This window comes from Typopeltis vanoorti, chromosome 2 (assembly GCF_054136105.1).
Source record: "Typopeltis vanoorti isolate ZY-2024b chromosome 2, IOZ_Tvanoo_1.0, whole genome shotgun sequence".
Taxonomy (NCBI): Eukaryota; Metazoa; Arthropoda; class Arachnida; order Uropygi; family Thelyphonidae; genus Typopeltis; species Typopeltis vanoorti.
This window is the reverse complement of record NC_143550.1, coordinates 21,904,081-21,930,448: the sequence shown is the minus strand read 5'-3', so window position 1 is coordinate 21,930,448 and position 26,368 is coordinate 21,904,081. Positions and strand designations below refer to the sequence as shown.

At 39.7% G+C, this 26,368-nt stretch overlaps 1 protein-coding gene across 1 annotated transcript in view; it reads left to right on the top strand.

Annotated features, from left to right (window-relative positions):
- The window catches only part of LOC150108869 (LIM/homeobox protein Lhx1-like), a 190,589-nt gene that overhangs the window by 44,439 nt on the left and 119,782 nt on the right, over positions 1-26,368 (top strand). Inside the window, exon 2 of the mRNA XM_090414420.1 lies at positions 6,214-6,426. Coding sequence (XP_090270546.1) covers positions 6,214-6,426 — 213 coding nt within the window. The remainder of the gene's footprint in view (positions 1-6,213; positions 6,427-26,368) is intronic.

Genomic DNA, 26,368 nt, shown 5'->3' with positions numbered 1-26,368 from the left:
TCGTCCGCACGAGCGAGGTAGTCTTTGTTTTTTTTTTTTTTCTTCTTCTCTCTCTTCCTCTTTTCTACCTACTCAGTATCGTTTAGGATCTCGACTGGCTGTCTGGAGAAACTTGGATGGTTTTATCTTGAAACTCGGGAACAAATATTCGTAGCGTGCGAGTTTGGTATTGTGAACTCATCGGAATGTAATATCGAAAATGATTGTGGGACACCAGCAGAACGATAGTTTGGACAATGCATCTCCCAGATATCTCTCTCTCTCTCTCTCTCTCTCTCTCTTATACCGTAATTAATCCACTTCACCTCCTTTCCCTCTACAGGAGGCTCAGATGTTTACAGTATTTTTGAATCTAAAGAAATATATTTTTTGTTATACTTTTGTATATGAAAAGCATTCCTTTATTGATAAACGCTGTTGCGGGGGGGGAGTACAGTTGGAAAAAATCGAAAACAAGTTCTACACAACATTAGAAAATTGTACATACGGGTTACTTTCATCTGTCAAATTCTTTTAGATTTCTTACGGGAGTCGAAATAATAATGAAATCTTTTTCTGCTGCTGAATAACAGTTTAAGGCATGCATTGTATCGAACTAAACCTACCGAATCATATATTAAGTGAAGAAGAGTCTTATTGTTCTCCTTCTTCCGCGTGCTGTTGTAATAATGATTGTGGCTATTCTAATGCACGTGTTTACACTACAGGAAAAGAATACTTTCAATGCTTATTGGAACGGAATGAGTCCTCACAGTGTCTTTCAACTTTTGGAATCAACTAGAAGTTGCTTGGAATGGGATTATAGAAAGAATGATTCATCTCCATTAGCCACCCACAGTTCTGTCTTCTAAGAGTCTGCTTTTTCGCAAATGTGGATGATTTCCTATCGTGCAGCAAATGACTTTCCGCTACATTAGAAAATAATTATCAAAAATGAATACAAACCTTGGCTATACGAAATCCTGGTAATTCTACATCACAACTAGATCTAATCATTCACCAAGAAATACTTAATGGCGGAGAATCGTAGCCGTCTTCTTTTTTTTTTTTTTTTTTTTTCTGTGTTTGCTGACGTTTTGTGGTTTGTGTACAGAGATGAATAATTGAATCCAACACTTTTAAAAGATGTCAGTTCTTGTGAATTAGGAATTTACTATATTAACAAAAAAAAAGTGGGACGAAAACTTCAGTTTTAATTACTCAAATTGGCCGTCTGCGAGAAATGGGAGTAATTCTCTGTTGCGAGCAGCACAGCAGACAATTTTTTTAAAAAAAATTACGGTATTTGATAAATGAAGTGGGTAAGACAAAATTGGAGATGGCCATGATGGGAATATTTCTTAAAATGGATATATTTCCGTTTGAATCACTTTCCACAATTCGTAGGATGGGACGCCTCCAGATTGAGGATTACATTTGTTTGGTGTTATTAACTGACTCAATGGAGAACTATCTCGTGTTTATATTCGGATATACCAATACATTAGATTTCCACGCAATATACAATAGTATTTATTGTAATCTTACAATTAACTGAGATTTTTTGAATTATACGCGTTTAAAAATATTTAATACCGAAACAATTTTATCCCAAAATAGATTGATTTAATAATCATATAACTGAACTCAGAAAGGAAGTTGATGCCTTTTTAGATTTTACTGTTTGTGAAGTAATATAATTATTTGATATACAAAGCAGCCTTTTCGCTTCCTGTTATTCCTTTATCATGTAACTTATAAGCAGATCGATTTTCTTTGAAATGCGAAACAAATGTACATATTTTTAGTCGACATTGACCTGTTCTTTGGTTGGAAGGACCTGGGTTCGAATCATGTCTACGACGAACTTTTTAACTGAAGCTTGGTTAGCTGATCTCATACGGGGGTCCTAAGGTGTTCCTCCTGGAAATTCTTTTTTCAGTCCCGCAAAACAGACGAACCTGCTACAACACCACACGTAATTAACAGACATAAAACATGGCGTTAGTTGTTTGGTAGTAAATTTCAGAAACACTTTTTGCCATGTGCTAAACAAATTTTGAGGCTTCTTTGTTCTGAAAACCTCACTGACCACCACTTCCGCTACGTTACTCGTAATTGCACTAATTCAGAATTAGTGTGGTTATAAAAAGAATGAACAAATCTCTGCATATCGATTTGAGTATTCTTGGAAACAGAGCATCTCGTTCACTGCCAACAGACTATCACTTAAGACAAAAGAAATGTTTATCCTTATAAGAAGAAAATTGGTGTTTTGCATTGCGTTAAACCATAACGAGTACTGACGGGTCATTACATCAAAGAATTTAGGACTAGGAATGCCTTCAGCATGGGCAGAGCCCTTGAACAATCCAGAGGGTAGTAAGCAACATTTGAGCAATAGCAGATTTAACATGAACATTCAGGTGACCTATTTGCAGGACACACTTTTTTTAGGTTTACAGCGGATGAACAAGTCTAAGTTTCGTTAACACCAAAGTGATTTACGACATATTGGGAAAACTTCTGGATCTTTTATCCTTCCTAAATCATCACGCAGAGCAACTCCTTCGCCAATCATCAGGAGGATCAACGCCTTGATCATTAGCCAAGTCATCACCTGACAATATTTTTTTTTTTTTTCATTTTTGACTAAAGACTGTAGTTATAGCCTAATTAATTTCAAGCGGACACTCTCTGGGATGGTCATTTTAGAACATGCTCCTCGTAATTTTGACCCATGAGAATCCGGAACAGTTCGAACGCAACCACTGGAAAGGTGAAAGTGAGTTAGCATTTATTATTACAAGGTATCACTTTCTTCTATTCTTATTTTCAAGAAAATTGGGTGAGGAAAAGGAGGTTGATACTTGATGATAGTTTTAGGGAACTGTAGCGAAAAACCATCCGTAAGCCTTTGTAAGGACATCCATCCGGATGTCCTTACAAAGGCTTCGGAGGGTGCTTTTAAAGTAGATAGACAAGCTGGTTGAAAACACCTTTTATCGGATTACTTTAACAACAGTCTCGACATTCCGATTTCGCAAGGTCAAAAGCGATAACAGAGAACTTCATGCCGATGCCTTCATTATGTCTGTGGGAGTTTGAAACCAACGTTAGGGGTGGTCCCGCGGTTTGTCTCCATTGGTTTGTGCGCCAGTTCTTGGATTGTAAAGGTGAACTCATGCAGAAGGAGATTCGTGCAGGGTTTAGTTGGTCGCGGGTGAAAGTGCGGAAAGGATCAAAACATATTGATTACCTCCTGGACGGAGGGGGTGGCCGAGGTGTGAGCATTGTGTCCGACGCACTTCTTTCAAGGTGAAGCCACTCTAGCGGACGTCATGTAAACAGGCATTTTAACTCGGATGCGTCCTTTGGCAGTCTTATTCCAACCGACGCAGGTCAGCCCTACTGTCGTCCGAACGCCTTTAGAATGGTTGGACAAATCCGGCCGACCTCTCTCTCTCCCACCGACTGGGCTTAAGTCCGGCGGTTAGTCATCGCAGAGAGCCGATTACAGAAGCTGCAGCAAACCGCGCCGCTGACACGACCTGACGAATGCGGCACCTTAATCTCGTAACAGTCGCTGCTTTTAATCCGAGCTTAAGACTTTCGAGATCTTGGTGATCTGATTGGTGGCGAACTGGCGGTCGTCGGAATCTGGCGCTTTTGACATCGAGGGGGGGGGGGAGATCGTTCTTACGGCTTACCGCAGAGATGAAGGGGTGGAGAAGGAGGTGGCAAGAGATGACCTCCACCTGTCGTCATCCCTTACCGCTCGCCTTATACTTCGTAACTGGTGGGAATTAGCGGGCTGCAAGAAAGCTCAACGTGCAGCACTAATCATTTCACGGCATCGCGAGGTTCTCCAGCTGTGAGATTACGATATTAAGTTGATAAGTAACCGGAGTCTGCCGCAGACAAACTTGCAAAATAGCGTTCGTCGATGTATATCCTTTTGAGGAAAAAGATTTTGCTCCAGAGCAAAATGAGCATCCCCAACATCCAGTAAGATATCACATGCTCAGGTAAAGCATTCTGAGTGGTGCTAAATGGACCTGCAGTGACTTCACCTTCCCTCATAGGACCGATCCTGCTGTGACTAAAAAGATCTGTGGGAGCTATGAAGTCCGTGACGAAGTAGCAGCTACACTTAGTTCCCAAACTGGATTGAACGCTTTAACAGCTCTATGTAGATTCTTAGGTTATTTTTGAATCTAAGAAGATTCCCCCCCCCCTTCCCAGAACATCTAAGGCATCCAAGGTTTTTTTTTTTCCTTTTCTGGGCTTTTTCAAAGCCTGCCAATAGAATGCACTATTCTCCCTTTGATTTGACGAACTTTTAAGTCGTTTATGTATGAATAAAATGTGTGATGCTATTGGCCATAATGTGATGAAAAATGGAGGAAGCATTATCACTCACAGTAGGGAGTTCCTCTTTAGTGCAGCAAACTGAAGACTATTGATTCTCTACGAGAATGAAGTCATCTGATTTTGAGTAGCAACTCAAGGTTAAATATCGGAAAAAAAGTTTCGGAGATTATAAGAGTCGGGACATGCAAGTGGACTGCGATATTGGAAAGCGATACTTCAACCAGGTAGGACAGAGCGGTTAAGTCAGCCAGGAATGGGCTTGCAGTAAGGTGCTACAAATGGCCGCATTGGTTTACATCCTCCAGCAGTAAAATATTTGAACTTTCCTCACATCTTTTCCGGTCAAGTGTGCGAGAGATTTATTTAAAAGATACCGAAATGTCATTATCAAATGGAATAACTGAGATTCAGACTTCCTTTGACGGACTGTCGTTGATTCACGGCGATGTCTTGGATGTATTAAATTGCGACGCTGTCCTACAGAGGCCTTAAATAAATAACGGAGTTCGCTTGTCTCAACACAAGGTGGAATATGGCGTCGAACTTGGTGCAGCGCCGTATAAATTAAATACAAGAATTCGCCACGTTTGCGAAGACACTTCGGTTCATATGCTGGCATCTGATAGCTGACAAGATTTATCTTTTCTGTCCGTGGCGACCCTCCCTTATGGAATCAGTTGATGAATTTTTCAAAATGAGAAATGGAACAGAACGGAAAGTTAGCGCCAACGAAATATATTTGCATAAGTCACATGATGAAGCGTCGTCGTCTTCTGCCATAAAATGTGGACGAGACTCATTGTTTTAAAATCCATTACTGTTATTCTTAGAGATCGGCGCTTGCCCGCATTCCCTTCCTGACAAACCTTATCGTTCTGACGCCCGGGTTTTCGCTCGAATCAGCGATGGATTTAGGTTCCTGATGTTTCTTATCGGTTCTGCCTCGTAGGCGGGGTGAATGGAGGTCGAAGACTCGAGTATCAAAGGCTTAACTTCGGTCTTAACATGGCGTTTGAACTCTCTGGTAATGTAGCAATCTTCGTATGAATATTCATGGCCGCTGTGTGTGTGCGTGGGCATCTCGCAACACATCTGCATATTTGGACGGGAGCCTCCACGTGATTGTTACGGGCGGCTCTCCTCATTATCCTCTTACCTCCCTATCTTTGTTCTCGTTTTAATTGTTACTCTGCCTTCCTTTTTATCTCTTATTTTATTCGTTTCTCTTATTTTTCTCTTCTTTATCTCGTTTTTTTTCCTTCAATCCGTTTGCTGTATATTTCTTGACTTTATTTTTCTACTCAAAAAGTGATTTTTTTTTTTTCTACGTCATCGTTTTGAGCGATGTTTTAATTTTTTTTTTAAATATCAGAAATAAAATACCAGAGGCAACTCTTCAAAAGAACTTAAAATATGAGCTGAGAGAGAAGTGGAGTTTATGTTCACATGCAAGTGACGTAATAATTACGTCATGAGGCAGCTAACGTAATTAAAAGAGGTGCAGTAAAGAGGTAGAAGTACAAAGGGATCCTCGGAGAAACAGTTTAAAACAGATCCGTGATGATGTCAAGTTGAACCCTGACCATAAGTTATCAGTTTTTTGTGGATGGGAGGTTTATATAAACACAAAAAAATATTGGAAATTGCAGATTTATTTCAACTGTCAACAGTGATTTGCAGATCTCATACTTTTTTTAAGCTGTCTTTTTACACGGGATAGTTTGCGTTAAGCGATCTTGCAGGGAATGTACTGATGGATCTGTCAGCTTTATGCTAATCATTTCATTGAGATATAAAACTGTAAAATGTAAGCATTGTCAGACATAAGCATTTAGATGTTTTTCTTTTTTATCTTTTCAGGCGTTTCGGGACAAAGTGTTCTGGGTGCTCACAAGGTATCTCCCCCACTGACCTCGTCCGGCGTGCCCGTAATAAGGTGTTTCATCTGAAGTGTTTCACGTGCATGGTATGTAGGAAGCAGTTGTCGACGGGGGAGGAGCTCTATGTACTGGACGAACACAGGTTTATCTGTAAGGAGGACTACCTCAACAGTCGGCACAACCAAGGTAAGGCATCTGCATGGTCTGAAGTTGTTAGTTGCGGGAGGGTAAGGATTAAATTAGATCTCTCCCCTCTTTACCCCCTTTGTGTAACACACTACCGTTGTGATTCTTTTGGTTATTCTGCTTTTAATAGAGACTCGGTTCTTTTTTTTTTGTTAACTTGGATGGTTCTTCCTTGTGAGTATTCGGCCATTTTTATTGCAGCACTCACCGCTGATCTTCCCTTGGCGTATTTTCCAAGCCTCTTGTGATACTTCACAATATCTGAGTTAAGTATTATACTTCGCTATGAGGATCTATTTCATAGCTGCCGATTTTCACCAGGTTGTTGCATGTTTTTTTTTTTTTTTTGTTAAACCAATCAGTTACATTTTTCCTTTGCAATTTTTCGACATTCTGTTCTGCCTTTACTCACTTATTCTCTTCTTTCATACTGTGTTGGTATTCGAATCAAGTATTCGAGTCTTTTTTTCTTCTTCTTCTTCTTTGGCGAAGACTGTAAAAATGTTTATTTTCCCCATTTGCACCGCACACCAGTGGGAAAAAAAAAACCTTCGCCAAGAGCACAGAGCATAGTCATTGACTTCTGTTGAAGAGCGTCTGAGGTAGTTAAGAGTCAGAGACGCATAAAATACATGCTTCGAGTGCATCATCGCAGGCACTGATTTAAGGGTGACCTTTCACGAAAAATACATTAAGGCGGTGTTGGGGGCGGCAACCCGTGTCTGCTTGGTTTCAAGAAGAACCACGCGGATTTTTTTTAACTAGCTGTGTGCGTAAGAGAGGCAGAGTTGCTGCGAATTGCAGTATGAAATATTTTTATGTAATGCCTCGCAAATAATTCTTAATCAATAGCAAAAGTGTCTCAGCATGACTGACTGTAAGAAAATTGCTTTCTCAGTGGCATTTTTTGATTTTATATACTAAACTTTTCTTTCCAGACCAATGTTATCAAAGGAACAAGCGACAGCTCACTATGATTAGTTTATATTCATACTTTTCTTTGTCAAATGAAATAATGTTAACAGTCGTATATTATATCTTGGTAAAACTAACTTTCAACTGAAGGAGGGATCTCATACGAGGGGGAGGGAGCTTTCTTTTCACCCCACGTGACATGCAAACATACCAGAGCTGAGCAGTAGTGTTTGGTTGCTTTAGTGTAATCTGAATAATCCACCATACTAATGTTCCACGTGGTCTTAAGTAGTTAAACCATTGGGCGTAAAACTAAGATTTTCAAGTAGCACTGGGATGTAACTAGTAAGTTAGCTGAATTTCCTGATACTATTAATTTACTATATTTATTAATCTATAGCTGTTACTTTTGCTGTAGGATATGTTTCTTGTCGCTGATCTGAGAAAACATTTTTACAAAATAGACTTTAGAAACTACTTCACATCTCCACAACGTAAAAGATCATCGATGTGATTGGGGTGCCGCATTTTTCAGTAAATCCAGAGGTCTTATTCACGTGGCTGTTAGTATCGATGTGATAGTATCGACGTTCAACATGCTTGCATTAGTTTTAAGTATTGTGCGAGTCGGGTACACAATTATCTACATCTCTCACTTCCTAAATGTATTACAAAAAAAAAAGATTATAAAGGCAAATAAGAAGTTAAAATCAAAGTGAAATTAAAAATTAGTACAGAGAACGAAATAAATACCCGAGGAATGCTCACTTGTAGTGAAAAATGAACTGACTGGTAACCGTTGGCCAGATGTGGCAATACGATCTATAGTACTGTGGATTGAGACTTATTTGACATAGCCTGGATTGATCTTAGATTGTCCTTCACGTCTTGTGACTAAATTTCATTACATTCGATATTGCTGATAGCCTTCGATAAGTTCAGTACTTGTATGTAGCTTTGCATTAGCAACCCAACCTGCAAGCTCAGCGTGACTATGTGCAGTCCTCTATTCAAGGACAATTGCGCCTAACTTAAGTATAGGGGTACACACCCACTAGGTCAACTTCCCATTGCCTTCACAAAGCTCTGAGACAACCAGTGAATCCCTTGCTATAGTTGCAAGGGATTCATTGGTTGTTAGGACTCAATGATGCCAGGGGTATGGGAAGTTTTTTGTGTACAGGGATAACATTAATAATAAATCGCAATAAAACATTCCAGTTCAAAAAGTTTTGAGAGTCGAAAAAGATTTCAAATTCGGTTCAGACAGCTTATTGAACTTGTTCATCCAAGTGTAGTTCATTGTAATGGCCCCCAAATCTTTGTGATATTTGCAATTTTCATTGTGAGATGTGCTGGTTTACCGTCTATAGTATAGTACCGTATATCCTTCAAGGAAGCGAATCAACTATGAGGCGCGTCTCTTTCTAAATTATAGAAGATATTCTTCACACAGATATATTCAAACCAGACATAAAAAAAAAAAAAAGACTGGAACTTCGACCATCGAATCCGCATAGAATTCATTTCTTTTTTTTAGGACAATTATCGCCATAGAATATCTTTTCACATGTTTCAATAACCGAGAAGTCTACGACTCTAGCAATACACGTCTGGGGTTATAGCACGTCTCAACACATTTTTAGATTCGTTTGACGTAATTTGCTTAGGAAGAGTCTTAGAGTCGGTGTAGTTTATTAGCACTTAACTTCAGTTATACGGAAGCTGCATGCGCCAAACCTCATTTAGGTAGACAATTCTTAAATGAGGGAAGTTTTCTGGAGACAAACATCTTGAGACATGCATCGTGACTCTTATCACCAATGTAGCACAGCGATTCGCTTTATACTCAGGGTAAACATCCACACGATCCACTGCACGAAACAGTGGTGTTCCCGCTAACAAACATGAGGAAAGTGCGGCACTCACTCACGTGACCTCTTCCAAATGTGGCTGATGACCCCGCGGTTGGCTCCACTGGCCATTAGCCTTAATGACCCCATAGCTGGGTTGTTATTACTAAACCTAATCCCCCTTCTGTCCCCCGTACTCTTATGGCCATTGTTTTCGGGGGTAATTGTGGAGTCTACCAACCAGTTCTTTGACCTACCTTAGTGCTGGCTTACCTGCAGAATTTTTTATATTTTGTTGATTTCATTTGGTTGTCCTTTTTTTGTTTTTGTTTCCACTCTCGGGATTGAGAACACTGGAGGGAGGGGGCGGTTGTTTCTACGAAAATAGTTATGCCTTGTTTCCGGGACTTATTCTCCCATTTCTTGGGGAACTTTTAATTTAAAATCGTGGTACTGATTTTCGATATGATATTTACATTATGATTTTAACATCTGTTACTAGATTTATTTTTTTTTTTCGGTGTTCTGTACTGGCTTCTGATCTTCTCGTACTGAAGTTTGAAAGATTTCTTTTCCGTCAAAGCTTAAAGATAAAGACCGTTCATATCTTTTCTCCACCGAGCACTGATATGTGCTTGTAGCAGATGACCAACGTATAGGCGGAATGCTATAGGTAATATTACAGAAAATAAAAACTGACCTGTTGGCAGGCTTTTACAGGATGGGAGGAAAAAAGTGGATTATGTTTGCAAAAGCAGTTTTAGTAACAATTTAGACATACGTATAAAACAAATTATGACCTTGAAATGACCTTCGAAATTTACCAAAGAATTGAAAATAACACACTAGGAATGATCTTTAGTGTAGTAGCCGTGTTGACAAAGCGGATTCATTTAAGAAGGATTCTAACGATACTAAAACGAAGGCGACACCATCCACAATTTAATTAGCCACCGACCGAATGCAAAATAGCTTTTTGGTGATTACAAACTGAGGTGGGGAAGGGGGGTGGGAGATAGTGAGCGAGAATCTTCCCAAGACTCTGCCAACACAAGTACGCCACGTCTACACTGATGGGCTGAAATTAATCAGAGCGCTACAAGAAGACGCGGCACCTGAAGATGACCAGTCTCCCGTTGCTGTCGGCTGGCGAGACTCCTCTTGACACTCGGTGATAAATGAATGCAGGACGGTGGTCGGCCTTTGTGGCTGTAAACCCCATCGGACAACGCAGTGAGTGGGTCAGTTGCTGCCGCCTCGTCTGTTGAAGGAAAGTTTTCTTCTTTCTTTCTTTCTTTTCTGAGAGAAGGCGTGATTGATGAGCGTGCGGTGTATCGATGTTTTAATAAGTGGGTTAATGAACTAAGACCTTTCTTACGGCTACGGTATGCTTCAGTAGCGAGTTTATTGACTAAAAACAAGAGCTCAGCCACCTGTTACTTGAGAAACGGCACAATAAAACATTGCTTCCTTTTCTTTTCTTATAATTATCTTAATGTGCGTGTGCTTACTACTGTGTGTACAGCAACGTCCATTTTTGCTTCCAACGAAGATTTAAGGGGCTGGGGGACTCTGAGCTGCGAAACGCTGTTGAAGTAACTCCACTGTAGTTTGGCAATAGTAAACACTGTTGAGTAAAAATTTAAATTAGCTTTTTCTTAATACTCGTGAAAACACTGGAGGGATCGCAAACCTGGTTTTCCTTATTAGTGTTCTTTGAAGGTAGGCATAATATTGGTGACGTGGCTTTCCTGAAGAGGATATGAAGGATGCTCTTCAGTGCTTGTATGAGAAACTTCATTAAAGGATACCCAGAGCAGCTCTGACGTGTACAGTTTCCTCCCCAGAAATACCGTCTTCACTGGATGTCACTCTCAATGTGATCAGTAGAGGATGGACACCCCGCTGATCTGTCCACCCGCTTCTATCACATCCTTTCCCCCTTTTGTAAATGTGCGCAGATTAGAAGTGAATGAAGCCAAGATGTGTCCGTGTTCCAGAGGCAACTTTGCAAACAAGCCAACATATATAATCGAATATAACCAGGCGTACTCCCCGGTGTTTACGGAGGAAATGTATTCGTTCTTATCCCAGTGGATAAAACTAAGAACTTCGTCAGTAGCTTAACTACCAGTTTGTCTCTATGCTGCAATGTTCTGTACGCGTCTATTTCTCATTAAACGAAAAAAAAAAAACTGATGCAGTAGTTGTAACTGTACATTGCATCAGTTTCAGGAGGGGGGATAAACGAGTGGTCCCGAATGAGCATCATGAACACCCCCCCCCCCCCTTCACTACTACTACTGCTGCCTATCTTCTATCTAAACCAGTTGCACCCGTTGCTAGGGGCAATCACGTGACTGGTGAAAAGCTATGTCATCGTAATCAGTACTGCGATCTAAGCCATTGTTAACTTCGGCTCGTGCACCCGTTGCCAGGGGCAACCGCGTGACTTCTGACAAGATAGGTCGGCCTAAAGTGCTTGTAAACATACGGCGCTCACGAACGTTGGCCATATTAACTAGATGTATACCTGCCTTTTGTACGTGGCGGCTGGGTATACTTTACCTTCCGGGGGTACGATGGTTCATTTGCATATCTACTTTGTACTTCTGGTATTCACTATTAGCAACGAATTTTAATAGTCAACTTCTTCCGAAAGACGAAGTAAACTTTTTTCGTCGCATCTTCTTGTTGAAAGCGAGTGACATTGTTTCATTTTGCTGTTTAGTACCAACTGGCTTCGGTTATCTCTCCGGTGTGGACAATGGAATGCTCATTGGGAAGTGTTCGCAGTATGCGGTCGAGTGATATCTGAATGGGATGGTGAATCATCCCTGTAGGGAAGCATTGTACAGCACGTTAGAATCATTGCACACGTGAAATCTCAGGTAAAGCAGTGCGTTATTGCTAGTCTAATATTCTACACAAGAATTTTGACCATAAAATATCGTTGCATTATAGAAGGAATGACAGAGATCACTGTGGGGTCACCACTATTAGTTTTAAATCAGTCATTGATTTGGAAAGTAAAAAAAAAAAAAAATGGCAAAAAAGAAGGCAGAGCTCCTTACTTGCGGTCCAAACAGATGGTGGTGAAGACTTTAAAAGTATGCAATCCCTACAAACAAAAAAAATTCAAGAAAAAAAAATAATCCGACTTCTCGACTTTATTTCAATGTGTTCGGAGCTTGCCGTATTACCATCTGGTGCCTGTGATGTGATGTCTCGCATTCAGAATTTATTGACTGTTGTCATAAAGGTGCGTGCTGTTAGCGCGGTCTACTCTCTCCCAAGGCTTTGAATTATTTACAGACTAACTGCAATTGTTTTGTCATCAAGGTATGTGTTGCTGGTTTCTGGTGGCAGCGTTCTTTCGGTCTCTATGGCAACGGCGAAACCAGTGGCACGCGGGTTACGCCAAGGGCGGTCCTCGTCTGAACCACACGCGCCCTTTTCCCAGCCCTGCCACTGGGAGACCTTTAATTATAATGCTCATCCATCGAACGACTATTAATTAATGGGTGATCCTTCATTTAAATAAAGACTCTTTGTGGACCTCTTAAGTGTTTACTAACTCCCAGCCTTAAATACTGGCTGCTTGCTCCATGGGTTCTTCATCGTTGAGTCACTGGGCTTCTTTTTTTTCGTTTTTTTTTTCTTTTTCTCCCATCCACCATTACCATTAATGAGACCAGTTGTACGTCTTTATTTTCTGGTCAGTTTGATTTGATTATAGCCTTGTCCCCAGAGGCTTCTTATGGGGTGATTGATGCGTGGGGACCCGCTGATGACTCTGCACATGGATGGAGGCGGGGTTTTTGCATTGCATAAATAGCTGTGAAGAAGAGGTCGACTTCATTTGAACTCTTGCACGCCAGGTAACCAGCAGTAGTCGACTTGGGGGGGGGGGGAGGATGATATTATCCGATAGGATAGGTTTTAGAGGATGTTATTTTTCTTTTGTTTTCAATGACAATAAAGAAGGTAAGCCATTGTATCAGTTTTATTTCTGTTAGATTTTAAAGCTGCAAGTTTGATACTTCAATAGAGAAAACGGCTTCCCCTGGACGATAATTATTTACATCCGTTTCAACCGCGATTTTTAGTATTTTGGGGTGCATTGCAGAATATATAAGATTATCATCATCGTGCTTGTCAAGGATTTAGGCTTACAGTGGCCTGTTTTCCGGCCTTAGAAATCATTGTTGAATCTCTTAAGAGGACGTCCTGGTTTTCTTTTTCCTACCGGTTTGTAATGTAAGGCTTGCTTTGGTAATCTTTCTGTTTTCATTCTTTTAATGTGGTCCCCCGAAAGATATAAGATTAGCATAAGAATATTGTGAATTCACCTCAGGTGGTTAAATGTGAACCCACAAGCGTTATGATGATTTTAGGCCCATGTTTACCCACAGCTGTTGAATGTTGTCCATCAGGACAACATTCAACAGCTGTGGGTAAGCTGCGCAATCAGGACACGATTGCGCAGCTTATGTGTGACAAACGTAGTTCTTCACACATAAGCTGCGCAATCGTTATTTTAATATGGTTGAGGGACATGCTCTATTGAAAGACATTAAATTGTTACACGTACAGCGATGCCATATATTAAATGAAATTCTATTACTGACTACGCAGGACAGAAATCCTTATAACTATGACTTGTTTTTAATGTTATAACTCGTTTATTGATTCTAAATTTGCAGTCTAGAAAACTAAATATCAAGGAAGACGAGTTGTTTGCTGACCATTATTTAAAAAGATAACGCGAAGGGCACAGTGTTCCCACATTTCTCATATTCACCAGATAAAATTAGAGATCCGATTTATCAACATCTTATTCGTCGAACTGTAGATAAAACGATTATTCTGAGGACAAGGACAATTGCGCATACAACTATTATTAAAAATTGATTGCTAATTTTAAAAATAGACTTGTGGCCCCAGATGTCATAGGGAAGGAGTAGTTTTTTTTTTATATTTTTCCCTTCAATAAGGCTCTGTTATCGCACTAAAGTGAGGAACCCATATTCTTTATTTAGGAACTCAATTAAAAACAGTAACAAAACCCAACAGGCCAAAAAGGCTGAGTGTTGCCGAAGGAGCTGTCAGATCGTGTCGATTCGCAACTCTATGGTTTCCGCCTGCCACTGGAATGTCACGTTTCTGTGTATGATTGTACAAGACTTAAAGGTTTCTTTGTCAAACTCTGAATATTTGCATATGGGCAGATGAATTGCAGCATATTTCAATAGGGTCTAGCGCACGCTTATGTGTAATTCTCTTGTTTGTATAAACATCTTAAGGGTCAAGGTAGACAACACGAAGACAGTAAACACCTATTTTCCATAATATATGCAAAATCTTAGAATCGAGACGCCTGTCAGGTACCGCGTGTCTTTCGTTAAGCATGGTGCTTTACGGTCCTTTAAATTTTTTTTTTTTTTTTTTTTTCCTTCACTGGGCAAGATTCACATACCTTTTCAATAGTTAGTGAAAGAGGTAGATGAGATTCAGCCAAAGAGGCAACCACTTACAGAATATCGTAAGCTAATGCCAACCTACCACAGATAATGTGACGGAACTTCAGATGCCTGACCAAGTAACTGGGAAGAAATGGGGCAAGGCCGGACTCCCTTGTCGAAAGCGTGAGTAGCCCACCTAAAAACACGAACAGTGTAATTTCTTTCCTCCATAGTCCATGTACGAAGGACAGCGGCACTAGAAACGTGCAATTTGCGTATATTTCCCCCCCCCCTTTCCCCCAGTCTTCCCTTTAATGTTGTCGTTGTTGGCACTCCTAGAGAATGTGCGCGCTCGTGGTGAGAATATTGCCGCCGCGAGAAATGGAACACTTCTAAGAGAGCACGTGAGATGTATAATAGGTGTCGTTGGCCTTGCAGGATTAGCGCAAGTTGCGGAAAGATGGGTTTGCAGACAGAAATAAGGGGCACAGATGGAAGGTGTGATGTTCTATTGCTAGTGGCTGCGAACTCCGATTTTTTTTTCTTCTGTTCATTGCCATTGCGGACTAAATTAATAGGACTGGTGGACACTTCATAGCAGAGAAGTATTGCTCCCCTTTCAATGATAATCGCTGCACCTTTCATGACCCATTCTGTCGGGTTGATATCAGTTGGACATTATGAATGTTTTATTATACGGTGTTTGTTTATTCAGATTCTTCGTAAAGAGGTTCACTTCATTCTTAGATGGAACTGATGAACTTATTCCGTATATCTAATATCGGTGCTTTGTTGTCCGATTCTCCAGAGAGCGATCTGACAATTGACACGCAAGGGCAAGTGTCCATGACTGACTTGTGTGCTAATTAGTTTTAAAGGCAAGTCTCGTATTGTTGCAACCTAACAGTAGGAAGAGTTTAATGGACTTGCCATCCTAACCTGCATAATGTCCGTTATTAATAGACTTTTATATGGGATTTTCCCTTCTGTCATTTGTGAGGGATAATCATCGCTTGTTGTTCTCTGGAGCGGGGTGGGGGAGAGGATTTACAGATAAAGCCCGCTAATATTGAATGTTTGGGTAAGAATCTTTGTACCCTTCTGTTAAGAATCCAATATTCCATTAGGTGAAATAGAGTATAGCTTTTGTGCAAGCAGGAGACAGAACGAAAGAAAGAATGTAATGAGAAGCTGCAATGATGAATAGTGAGAACACTCTTGCACAAGCTCCAGAGAGTCGAAAGTTCCATCTTGTTGGGATAATTTCGAATAACATTGAATCAGGTCACCAGCACAAACAACTGTTTGCTGCAGAACGAAAGATTAACAAAAAACTTATGACAATGGAACAGATGGGATGCCTCAAGGTAAGAAGTAGAAACTACAAGGGGTGCATCCCCATATATATTAAACGCACGTATTTATTTACTACCTACAAGTAGAAAAGTTTATTTTTTGATTCATAAACTTCAATCCATCCGTCAAAAATACTCACTGTAGTGCAATGAACTTCCTCGACAGACTTTAAACCGATCACGGCTATTTCATTAAATCTGTTTTTATAATTAATTTTAGTAAGGATGTGTGAAAACGAATTCTACCAAAATCCGCCCACTAGTTGAGGCCTTGATGGCCGGCAACAGACGAATAGAGAAACAAGACTTGTCTTAAATGCATCCTTAGTACTCCATAGTATGAAAAATACAAATGGCAAAGTGAATCCCGTATTGTAGTCGTTTTTGTGACATTTGATTATAATGTTGATAAAATAGTTTATAAGAAAGATTCCGGTAATTGGACCATGTTTATTACGATAAATAACAATAAAAAACAACCAGACAAGTTTCGTAAGTCGTATGACTTACATCTTCAGGGGTTTTATTTAAACCCCTTGTGTTTAAACTAAAAGTTTAAACACACGAAATGAGAAATTACTCAAAATAGTTCATTCTATGCAGATGTCTAACTGTTCATTAATTGAATATCCGAATGTAGATTCAGTGCAATGCTAAGTTTGAACAGTGCTGGATGCTGCCACGTCCTGTTGTTCACGTTAACATTGACCGAGGTCTGACGGGTATATTTTTTTTATCAATGCTGACCGAACTTGGTGTAGAATTAGGCCCTGGTTTTTGTTGCATTGCGTTGGAATTCTAAGCATGTTTTAGTGAAAGAATTTTCATTCCCCAAAAAACTGACAAACCGACGTCGTACACACATTTCCAGGTATAAATATTTACTCTGGCAAGAAAGAAAGTGGGAAACCACCTTGTATAACACTGTTCCCTAGTAAAGTAGCATTGTTACACCAACCAATCTTCGGATTGACATACCCCAGAGAGAGAGCTTAGTTTGGGCAGGATTGCATAAGCTTCCTCTTCGGTGATATTTATCAAGCACTGAGAGCACAAATAGTTCTTCGTTTGTGTATTTAGAACACTCTTGAAAACGATAATTCCTTTACTTAATATACTACACATGCAGTTGTTGTTAATATTGCTAACGATGAGTATTTCATTACCAGAATTTTTCTTTTGTGGATTAAGTTAACCTAGTTTTTCCCCCTTTAAACAATTGTTATTAAGCCTTTCATACAGATCACTTTCAAGTGATGATTACTAAGGTCAGTAACATTACTGAGTTGTCGAATGACTTCATTTGAACTCGTACAACATAAATAAAAGGAAAAATTCGGACCTTTTTTTTTTTTTAAATGCGGTTTTGTTACTAGTATTTATTTAATGATTGTGTTAATGAATCCGTTGTACAATAAATGATGGCGTGGAAGGGGGAGATGTAGATCTCAAAAGGAGGAGTTTTTTTTAATGCATTAGGACTGTAAATGAAAGATTGAGTCTGAGACTTGATCACCTTGCCTGAGCAGTGCGGTGCATCACCGTATTAGAAGCCTCGGTCCATTCTACGTTCATTATTGTTGCAACTCTTGCCATTTCGGGGACCTGTTTTACCTTTATCGACAGCTATTTGACGAAAATGCTTTTTCGGACTGACGAGTATTCAAGCACGGAAATGAACCGCTGTTATAACTGCTCACGCTCAAAAATATCGCCGTAAAATCCATGACAACAAGATGGTTTCTACCTCTCCTTGTAGAATGATGTTGCGAGACCATCACAAGGTGCATTTTGGGAGAAGAAGAAAAAAAAAGCGTGTGATGCTTGCAACATCCTAGCCAAGGTCCAGACCGTGTGACAAGGCCGTCACGGCAAGCACGAACACGCGTGCAGGTGTTTCCCGGCCCTGACTTGACGTGCAGTGTTGTCCTCTCTGTTTATCTTAGTTCTGCAGGTATGTGACCCGCCGAGTGACCTTCGCCGCTGGTGACTAACTTCTGTGTATCCCTTCGGGGCAGAACCTCTTCTTTCCCACCGCTCTGCCGCGACTTCGAGTGGCCTTTACACCGGCAGCCCTTTGCGGGTACCTCCGATGAACACTTTTTCATTTCATGATTTTCGGTCCCTGACCTGGGAACCCAGTAATAATGTGTCGTGATCCAGGCACAGCAGTAACACATCGCACCACTCCGACGGTATGGGGTTGATAGCAGTAATTTGCGTTACAGTAGCAATCTACTTTTACGGAACCCAAGGAAACAGCCACGATTTCTCTTTATGTACACAAAACCCCTGATCTAAGTTTATCTGAGGGAAGGATAATGGACAGGAGCTAATGGGTTAAGTACTCAAACTTCCCATTTAGTCTGGGAAATATTCCTCCCATAAAAAATGAAAAAGGTACTGTGCTTAGTAAAAGAGAAATCGTGGATCAAAATAAATGAAAGTTTGAAGTATTAGTCGATTCAAATCCAAACCATTTCAACAGCTGTCACAGCTCCCATTTTCTCACTTAGTGTAATGAATAAAACCAGAGACAATGGAATTCAGCTTTTAATTCAAAATGCTTTTTAAAGTGTTTATTTCCAAACACAGACAACTACGATGTATTACCAAATTCATGGGATAATCCTCTGAAGTAAGGAAGGCAGATCGACCAATCATAGGGTACGGCAAAAAACAAAGTTCACTTGGAAGTCGTTGCAGCTGTTGTCTGCCAAACGATGAGTGGACGAAAAAAGTTAGCAGCCTTTCAAATTCGAATGTAGCTTGGGAAAAAATGTCTTCAGTCGTTATTGCACAACAGTTCAGCATTCACGGTTGACAAATTGCTGAACAAATGAACGGCCAGAGCTAATACTGAATCCAAGATCCGGCTATGTAGGTTTAAAATATTGGACTAATACGATATAATGGCCTTTAGAAGAGTGGTCATCTCATTTCGCCGAAAATCAACACAATGTGTTTGGAAATACAAGTAGCCAGAAGCAATCCAGTAAATGTTCCATCAAGCGGAAACGGCTGTCGGAAGTGCGTGCTATGAATTTTTCCCACACGAGAAGAACGCAGTCCAGAAAGCCCTTGTTAGCATTAGCAACAACGAATATCCGTCTTCGATTGGCATGGACCAAACTCTCAACCTGAGCCTTAGCGCAATGGAAATTGGTCCTGCATGAGTTGGAGTGTGCGTGAAGAACGCCTTCTGTCTGTTATCCCATCGATCGAGTTGGGAAGTGCCAATATAATGATGCTGGATGTTGCTTCTCATGGTATGGATCGGCTCCACCGTACTTAAAGCACGGAATCATGACTGATGGGACATCCTCTCTCTCTCTCTGTGTGTGTGTTCGTTCTACATTGTGGAAATTTTAGATCCAATCGTCCAACGCTATAACACTTCATGTCAAAAAAAAAAAAAAAAAAAAAAAAAAAAGATGCAATAAGAAATAAGCCAATTTTATGATTATTTAGTTCTTTGGCCGGAGTTTTCGGAAAGCTGTCATGAGCATACGCAGCTAAAACTTTGTGTAAAGTTTTTGCTCGACTGCTTCGATAATTGAGCAGAACTTGATGAAATTCCACATGAAAACGTCGATCACCCCGCTTGTGATTGATTCTTTAAATGAGAAATTGGAACGCAATGGCTGGACAACCCGTTATTCATTTCTCTCAAATGAAGATGGGTTTTGTTTAACTATACGTAGCTCGTGGCGTTTGCTAAGCTAGTTTACTTAGGCATATAATAAATAAATGCCTCGAAGAATATGTTCTGAAGCGAAGTCTTACCGAGGCCCTTGAAATTCAGAAGATTAAAATAGCTAAAAAAAATGGTCGTGATATTGCAGCAGTCATTCTGATTGGTCATAAGTACATGCGTTTGACCTTGCTAGAAAACTCGCAATTAAGTCATGTACTTATGACCAATCAGAATGACTGCTGCGATATCACGACCATTTTTTTTTAGCTATTCTAATCTTCTGAATTTCAAGGGCCTCGGTAAGACTTTGCTTCAGAAAGCATGTTTTTTTTTTTTTTACATTTCCGTTAAAAAATAAAAATAAATAAATAAATAAAATTTTTAGATGCGTCTGATACTAATGCGCCACTCATGAAAGCTTTACAATCTTTCATCAGATAATGGGAATTAAACATGTGGAAGTATTAAATCCTCCAGATTTAATACTTCCATCGTATGCTTCCGACATTTCAAAAGTTTCAAATATTGATGTGATAGCGCATAAACTTTTTCAAATTATATAATCTTTAGCTGGAAAACCTTAAACTATTTCACAGAGCGAATCATTTGAAATCGCGTTTTTTTTTTTTTTTATTCCCTTTTAGAGAGCGCTATTTTGCTGTCACAATAGCTAGCAAATATAGTCTGTTGTGATGAAGACATTTGTCATCAGTTTAATTAAAGGCTCAAATCCACACGTCTGTACTAATGCTAACACAAACCTGTTATCCCACTTTCTTGCCCTCGTTATCGCATGCCAGCGTAACTCAGTTACTTTTAACAAGTTTCTTCTTTTAGTATGTCACTAGAGGTCACTACTGTTGATTAGCATCGAAGGAATGTTTTTAAAGAGAAAAAAATCGCACACACAAAATAAATAATTCGTGTAATAGCGTGTTATTCTGTGCACGTGTTGAGGACATCCAATTGTTGAGTTCTCTTTGTGATGTTCCAAGTATTTCTTTTAAACTGAAATAATTGTTTAAATACTAGCTCATCGCTGGAAAAAAAAATTTTTCCCACAACTCGTTTCTTGAGGTAATGAATTAAGGGATGCTAAAATTTTCAGTTCTGCTTACGTAAAATTTTCACTATATGACCGTTTGTCATATAGTGAAAAGCATCAAGCCAGTTCTCCCCAAATATTAGTTAAGTTATATTTTAAAAGAAAAGAAAAACTTCATGTAAATACACGTATTTTAACATCCACACCTAGTTAAGGGTTTCTATGTCTTATAATTTATAGTAACGCATTTTAAAAGTATAAAAAAAAAAAAAAACAGTAATTCTATGCTTGTTCATATTCATCGTGTTTGGCTTGCATTATTCTCGCTATATCCTTTCTGTCGTCAAATATGACATTTTTCAGTTCTTTCTACTCGTATGACATCATTCATTTAAGATCCTCCTCTCCTTCACGTGCAGTATCTATACAAAAAAAAAAAAAAAAAAAAGTTGGCGAACAAGCAATACCTCGTCAATTAAGTGCACCGTAACCGAATAATTTGCATTTCACGCATCATTCTAGATATAAAAGCGCGTGCACAGAGGCAATCTGTCAATAGATCACGAACATCGTGGGGGAGGGAGAAGAGTAGATATAGTAACTTTTGGAGAGGCCTCATCTGTGATGAGCGCGCGCATGTGAGGAATCTCTAAAGATAGCTGCTACTTAGCAGGTGCATCAGTAGCGAATGTCTACTGTTACCTCCCTTCACAACGACAGATGAACTTGCAAATATAAAGAAAAATTCTGGCCGAGTGGCAAATATGAGTGACAAAGACCATTGACAATTATTTCTGGAAATAGCATAACAGAAATTCCATCGCAACCCTAATGCTGCGTCAAGAACAGCGTAAGTTGGATGTTTGTAGTTCATTGCCTTTTGGATTTCTTGGTATAGGAAATGCAGTCCGTAACTGAGTCTGAAGTATGGAATTTGGACAGCTTATCAATGAGAATTGCAGATCAACAGATCTCCAATTCTCATTGATAAGTTCTGTACTCCCATGCAGGCCCTGTGATGGCATCTCTTGTAGCACTCATCGCCAGGGATTCTGGTAGAATGCATCGTATCACTTGTTGACTAAATCGACAATTCCACTGTCGAGGGAGTTTTTCCCCTCTGGTCAAAGGTTCAAATACGATACCAAGAGTATGATAAGTTCCGACACATGTTCATTCTAGCATACTCTCCTTATTTGCGTCTTATTGAACACATCCTGAAGTTGTTTCAGAATTGCGGTCGAAGCAACTCAAGCTATGAGGGAAACGTATTTTGTCAGTTAATTGATTGTGTTCTAATCTGTTAATCTATTTCGCCTGAGGAAAATCGGGTATTTCCAAAGATTGATCCTGTTTCTTGTTTTAGGAAGCTTGATTTAAATTCAATTTTTCACGATACAATTAGGAAACCTTTTATGTTAATACTAACTCTTCGACGCACTAAAAACAACTCTTGTATTCTTTTTCTTACTTCAAAAAGAATTAAATTTGCACGGGTCCGTATATGTCTCTGTTCCTTTAGTCATAGTACGCTGATTGGTCGAAAGCGAGATCCGTGAATAAGTTGGACTCCAACAAGGAAAATTTAGTGACCAGCATCTCACCACCTAAGCTATGGATAACCCATTGACGTCACGGTTCTATGTTCCTGTGGCAACATATCGTATTATATTGCCATGGGAACATATGTTCTCTATTTCAAACAAACCAGACTGTTATGTACAAGGAAAGATTCGTTATTAAGAAGTGCAGGAATCTTTGGAGAAAGACAACGCTGATGTAGCATATGTGGGATTTGTTTTTCATTTGCAAAGATGAAAGCTTATTTTATTTATTTTTTTTCGTACTTAGATATGGGATTACTTTTTCCACTGGATATCGCATGCTATATTTTCTGGTAAACTAATCCAAACCAGTTTCACAATTATTGGCTATCATACCAAGGAAGGCATTGCGGTAGTCGAACTAATGAGAGGGTTGCGAGGTGGCATGGAAACTGAAATCAATGTTTGAATGTTGGTATTTACATTGCTAAAACACATTGATAGTTTCATGCTGCATTCCTAGAATTATACATGAACACGTTAAATATTAACTAGAAGCACCCAACACTGGTGTGCCAGTCTTTTGCAGTATTACTTTGCTCTGGTAGGTTAAATCGCATCTTCGTTATTTTTTTCCCCCATCGAATTTCGGTATCAGCCACCTGCGACACAAAGTAAATCAAACATCATTATTTGCTGTGTATAAACTCCGAACATTCTGCGGCAATGATTTAATCCTGAATGATTCATTGAATGAACATGAAGAGGTCAAATGTGACCAGGAAGGGGATGAGTATGTTGCGTGACTTGAGATCACTTGCGAATGATGGTTATTTTCATGCGCACGCTGCTTATGAAACCTACCTGTACACAGAGAAGGGCTCGCCACAAGCACTACGCTATGTAATTATGTCGACATTTACCCACATGTTTAACACTAGAACTGTTCGCTTTAGCTTGCGGTATCTACTTAAAAAAACAGGTATTCAATAACATATTGTCGCTTTCCGAGTACCCAACATGCTTCGCGCAAAAAAAAAAAAATAATAACCTTACTTCAGCGAACCCTTTGTTTCTCGGCACTTCACTTTTCTTCAACGTGTGAATCAAGCTAAAGTCTTCCACCCTTTGCAGGTGTTCTCTCCACGCTGTATTTTTAAGCTCGGAGACAGATCAGGAAACTGCGACTCGATGCAACTCAGCCCCAAGGCTCCTTAGGCATGAATTGTCTGTGTCAAGGAACTGGTCTTAATATTTACTCTTACAATAAACTAGAAATTTTAGCGTGGCCACATTACTCTTGCTGTGAAATGCCCTCTATACGGAGAGGGACTTTCGGACTGTATAACGAGTGTACTCAACAGTTTTTCCTTATTTTTGCCCTTATTCATAAGTGCAATATAAACGACGTGTCTGATAATTCTTAAAAACGTGTTTAAATGTCGTTTGCACGTGCGATATTCTTCACATTCCCAAATTTGGTACTCATAAAATAAAAGACTAACACAGCGGTCAAGAAATGGCCACTGCTTGTTTGTTTCGTTAAAATTTCGATTTTTTTCCCCTTTAGTGGTCACTATTATATAAGACACCCATAGGAATTTAATTACAACTGACTTAACACTTAAAATATGGATCATAACGATCAGTTTTGTCCTTGGCTGCAGCTGTCTATCTCAATTGATTGTTTATCATTTCAGCCGAACTTCTTTCTTGATCATTAAAACTGCAAACACTTTTAGGAGCCGTGTGTTCAGTTTTCGAGGTCACTTTTTTAATCTTGAGATAATCGGGGATAATTTGAGATCAGTCAGAAACGTTGAAATAGTAATAGATCTGAGATTTAAATAATTCTGTAGCTAATTCGCTCTGTTCTCTTTACAAGTAACAACAATTGATGCCAAACTGTTTCTGAAATGGGCAGAATATTTGATTCTGCCCATTTCTCCTTTGAAATATTCTAAGGAAAACTCGTCTATTCCCATATAAGCAAACGAAAAAAAAAAGAGGGAAAAGTTTGACGTAGAAAAATACGCATCGAATTTATTTCAACTTGTAATTGGTAGTAAATTTCGACACAATAACGAACTAGCTCTTTTTGTATGTCTCTGAAAACCATGTAGTAAACTCATGTCTCTTCCATAGTTCTCTTAATTTTTTTTTATATCCTCTGAATGCAAGGTTCACTATAAATTGCCCGCCTCTTACATCTGGATCACTCGGAGGTTTTTTTTTTGGGGGGGGGGGTATTCTATTAATACGTATGCAGTGTCCGGTGAGAGAACCTTTCATTTTCGATGACGATAAGCAAATCTCTATCGCGTGACCATCTCCCTTTAATCGTGACCAGTTAAGAAGTTACATCCAGGGTTATGCGGCATGAAAATATACAAGTTCGTGTTTTTTTATGGAAAATAAGTAATCAAATTTAAAAAAAAAATAGAAATAATGTTTAGAAGAAGTTCTAAATATTTCCAGGTAATCTGTATTCAGTTTGTCAACAGTCGAAATACTCTGCTTGGAAAGAAGTCAACGGACATCTTCATGAGCAAAGTGCATCGTGCCATGTAATGAGTCACTTTTTTATACTGTATAAATCGGAAGCATGTGATGTTGCCAAGTCAGTGCAAATGAGTTCCAGCGAAATGGCTGTGAGAAAGAAAGGAACTGACGAAGTTTGAAAGAGGTTGCAGGCCTATCTGTTCGGCAAATTGTTAAAAAAAAATTGAGCCATCCCAGGTCAACAATCAATGATGCCTTACTGAGATAAAAACGCAGGGAATCAAGTGCTACCTGCAGTGGATGACCCACTCACCGAACGTGGCCGTAGGGTGCTCCAAAGGATAATATGTAAAAACTGCCATTCGTGGGCCGACACGTTGAAAGAGGGGAATTTCGACTGGAACACGAATCTGCAGAAAATCATTCAGAACCGAGGCTCACAACATGGGTTTCCACAGGGGGGAGAGTTAGAAAACTGTTATGGAGCGACCAATCATGCTACACCCTCTACCGAGCAGATGGACGGGTGTGGGTGTAGCGGATGTTCGGTGGACGTCTCTTACCAGAGTGCGTAACCGCAACTATGATTCAGAGGTGGTCATGTGATTGTATGATCCTGGTTGGCCTCCGCCCTCTGTTTGTGGTGCTACGAACCTTGAAATCTAAGAGGTATCTGAACATTCTAAATTGCAATGCTTCCTACTTTGTTGCATTTCTACCGAACTGACCCTTTGTCTCAAGACAATGCACCAAGTCAAATGACTGCTGCTGTAACTGCGTTGTTTGTGGACGTGAAAGTCACTACTTGACTGGCCTCCACAGAGCCCTCATCTGAACTCTATTGAACATCTATGGGATGAACTGGAGCGTCATTGAAGGTCAAAGGACGTCCTTTCCACAGCTGTCCAGGACCCATTACATGCCTACAGGAAGAATGGTCCAAAATTCTCATTGATCGCTATCGTACGCTTGTGGACAGTATACCCCGTGAAGGGGGTATACTGTGCAGTGAAAGGAGGTCCTACGTCTTATTAAGGTGGGCACCAGGGCTGCTTGTTCCTCACACTGTGTCCATTGAGCTTTGTAACCATCACCTGATATGAGAGAGAGAAAATAAATCTTCTAGCTCCCCTTAATCTCTATAGGAAATAGGCGGAGTTCCTAAGCTCGAACTAACTTTTTGAAGACCGATAGGCAGCCAGCCTTCATCATTAGATTTGCTTTTTTTGTGATTGAATATGAAAGTCTTTTACCAGACAGTGCCCACGTATTAATGTAAATATCTGGCTAAACGGGGCGGACGGGAGAGAAATGGATCTGAAGGATGAAACATGGATACAGATCCTGTGAGCATTTCTGCAATAATCAAATTATACTTTCATTCAACCCCCCCCCCCTTTAACTGATTCTGTGGTTGTTGTTGATTTTCCTAATTGACTTGCGTTAATTTTCAAGTTGTATTTGTTGAATAGGAATTTTTGTTTCGCTCAATACATTTTTAGTTTAAAATTATAGAATTTACACGCCAACGTCAATTTTTGAAGGTTTTTCAATTAACTTCTTTAAATCCTGA